Below are 3,430 nucleotides of genomic sequence, written 5' to 3'. Positions count from 1 at the left end.
GGGGTCGCCGACTTCCTGCGTTTCCGGTGGGTCCCGAGGAGGCTCCGGGCCCGGCCCGGGCGTTTGGGGCCCAGCTGGGGCCCCCCCGGGGGGCAGCACAGCGACGGGTGGGGGGCAGGCACTGGGATATGGGGGAAACAATGGGGTCAGCCATCCCAAATACAGCCAGGGACCCCAAATCTGATAGGAAACCCCAAATCCCCCCCGGGGGGCAGCACAGCGACGGGTGGGGGGCAGGCACTGGGATATGGGGGAAAAAATGGGGTCAGCCACCCCAAACACAGCCAGGGACCCCAAATACAGTCAGAGACCCCAAATGCTCAAAGGAGATGATGACCCCAAAGAGGGGGAGTGATGATCCCAATCTCAAAGTGGTGATGACCTCAAAGGAGGGGATGACCCCAAAAGGAGGTGATGATGACCCCAAAGGGGCAGTGATGATCCCAATCTAAAAGAGGCAATGACCCCAAAAGAGGGGATGACCTTTAGGGTTGGGGTGATGATGACCCCAAAAGGGTGATGACCTCAAAAGGCGATGACCCCAAAAGGAAGTGATGATGACCCCAAAACAGGATTGATGATGACCCCAAAAGGGTGATGACCCCAAAAGGGTGATGACCCCAAAGGGGGTCGGTACCTGATTTGTGGGGGTGGCCGAGGCCGGGCGGGGCCCCCCCGGGCGCGCGGGGGGTGACGTAGCGGATGGACGTCTCCTCCAGGTACTTGTCCACCAGGTCCGGGCACACTGCGGGAAAACCCCATTGGTGACCCCAAAAACGGGAATCCACACCGGGAATGTCCCATTGGTGACCCCAAAAACGGGAACAGTCCCATTGGTGACCCCAAAAACGGGAAATCCACACCGGGAAAATCCCATTGGTGATCCCAAAAACAGGAAAATCCCATTGGTGACCCCAAAAACGGGAAATCCACACCAGGAAAATCCCATTGGTGACCCCAAAAATGGGAATCCACACCGGGAATGTCCCATTGGTGACCCCAAAAACGGGAAATCCACACTGGGAAAATCCCATTGGTGACCCCAAAAACAGGAAAATCCCATTGGTGACCCCAAAAACGGGAATCCACACCAGGAAAATCCCATTGGTGACCCCAAAAACGGGAATCCACACCAGGAATGTCCCACTGGTGACCCCAAAAACGGGAATCCACACTGGGAAAATCCCATTGGTGACCCCAAAAACGGGAATCCACACCGGGAATGTCCCATTGGTGACCCCAAAAACAGGAAAATCCCATTGGTGACCCCAAAAACGGGAATCCACACCGGGAATGTCCCATTGGTGATCCCAAAAACGGGAAATCCACACTGGGAAAATCCCATTGGTGACCCCAAAAACGGGAATCCACACCGGGAATGTCCCATTGGTGACCCCAAAAACGGGAAATCCACACTGGGAAAATCCCATTGGTGACCCCAAAAACAGGAAAATCCCATTGGTGACCCCAAAAACGGGAAATCCACACTGGGAATGTCCCATTGGTGATCCCAAAAACGGGAAATCCACACTGGGAAAATCCCATTGGTGACCCCAAAAACGGGAAATCCACACTGGGAAAATCCCATGGGTGACCCCAAAAACAGGAAAATCCCATTGGTGACCCCAAAAACGGGAATCCACACCAGGAAAATCCCACTGGTGACCCCAAAAACGGGAATCCACATCAGGAATGTCCCACTCGTGACCCCAAAAACGGGAATCCACCCAGGAATGTCCCAACAGACAATGGCGCCGGGAAAATCCCATTGGTGACCCCAAAAATGGGGACCTACCCGGGATTGTCCCAACAGCCGCCCTTGGGCCACCGACGCGGCCACCACAGGTCATGGCGGGTGATAATGTGACCCCATACATTGCGATATATCACGATAACACCCCCCATATCGCGATATATCGCGACAGACAATCACCAGGCCGTCTCCTCTTCAGGCTGATGTAGGGCAGCAGGTCGTGGCGGGTGATGATGTGACCCCATACATTGCGATATATCACAATAACACCCCCCATGTCGCAATATATCACAATTAACACCCCCCATATCGTGACAATGACTCCCCATATCGCAATGTATCATGATACAATCACCAGGCCGTCTCCTCTTCAGGCTGATGTACGGCAGCAGGTCATGGCGGGTGATGATGTGACCCCAGTGACACCATATATTGCAATATATCACAATAACACCCCCCATATCGCGACAGACACTCACCGGGCCATCTCTGTTTCAGGCTGACATACGGCAGCAGGTCATGGCGGGTGATAATGTGACCCCATATATCGCGATATATCACAATAACACCCCCCATATCACGATATATCGCGACAGACACTCACCAGGCCGTCTCCTCTTGAGGCTGACGTAGGGCAGCAGGTCGTGGCGGGTGATGATGTGACCCCATATATTACAATATACCACAATAACACCCCCTATATCGTGACAATTACTCCCCGTATTGTGATATATCGCGACAGACACTCACCGGGCCGTCTCCTCTTCAGGCTGACGTAGGGCAGCAGGTTGTGGCGGGTGATGTGACCCCATATATTACAATATGCCATGATAACACCCCCCGTATTGCGACAATTACTCCTCATATTGCGACATATCGCGACAGACACTCACCGGGCCGTCTCCTCTTGAGGCTGACATACGGCAGCAGGTCGTGGCGGGTGATGATGCGCAGCAGCTGCAGCAGCTGCCGCAGGTTGCTCTCGTCGCAGCGGCCCTGGCGCTCCAGGGCCAGCAGGAAGTCGCGGCCGGAGCGGATGCGGCCGCGCTCGGCCTCGTCCAGCACGTCCACGAACAGGAAGGAGAGCACGCGCACGTCGCGGTGCGTCAGCTGCGCGCCCACGATGTCGAACATGCGGTGCAGCGAGTACAGGCCCTGCTCGCGCTCGCCCAGCTCCTCCGGCCACGGCGCGGGGCCACCACGGTCACCGGGACCGGCGGAACTGCTGCTGGCACCGCGCTTCCGGCCTGCCATGGCACCTGGGGACACACAGATACAGGGTCAGGGACACGGTATGACCCCATCACTGCCACCAGCACCGTGCTTCCGGCCCGCCATGGCACCTGGGGACAGTGGTGACAATGGGACATGGGGTTAGGGACACGGTATGACCCCATCACTGCCACTGGCACTGCGCATCTGGCCCGCCATGGCACCTGGGGACAATGGGGACAATGGGGTCAGGAATATGGCATGGCCCTGGCATTGTCACCGCGCTTCCGGCCCGCCATGGCACCTGGGGACACAGGAATGGGACATGGAATCAGGGACACAGCATGGCCCTGGCATTGTCAGCGCGCTTCCGGCCCGCCATGGCACCTGGGGACAATGGGGACAATGGGACATGGGGTTAGGGACACGGTATGACCCCATCACTGCCACTGGCACTGCGCATCT

The 3,430-nt window shown here is 56.9% G+C and overlaps 1 protein-coding gene across 1 annotated transcript; it reads right to left on the bottom strand.

Moving 5' to 3' along the window:
• Positions 1-8: 8 nt before the first annotated feature.
• Positions 9-3,206, bottom strand: DEDD (death effector domain containing; the record flags this gene model as incomplete). The annotated part of the gene is made up of 3 exons (XM_057388530.1): positions 2,647-3,206; positions 638-745; positions 9-121 (listed from the first exon to the last, which is right to left on the bottom strand). Coding segments are annotated over exons 1-3 (582 nt in total), but the record flags the coding sequence as incomplete, so codon positions are not given.
• Between the last annotated feature and the right edge of the window lie 224 nt (positions 3,207-3,430).

This window comes from Malurus melanocephalus, unplaced genomic scaffold (genome assembly GCF_030028575.1).
Source record: "Malurus melanocephalus ecotype Western Australia unplaced genomic scaffold, MMel_1.1 scaffold_2068, whole genome shotgun sequence".
Lineage (NCBI taxonomy): Eukaryota > Metazoa > Chordata > Aves > Passeriformes > Maluridae > Malurus > Malurus melanocephalus.
The sequence above is the reverse complement of the archived record's forward strand: the minus strand, read 5'-3'. Positions and strand labels throughout refer to the sequence as shown.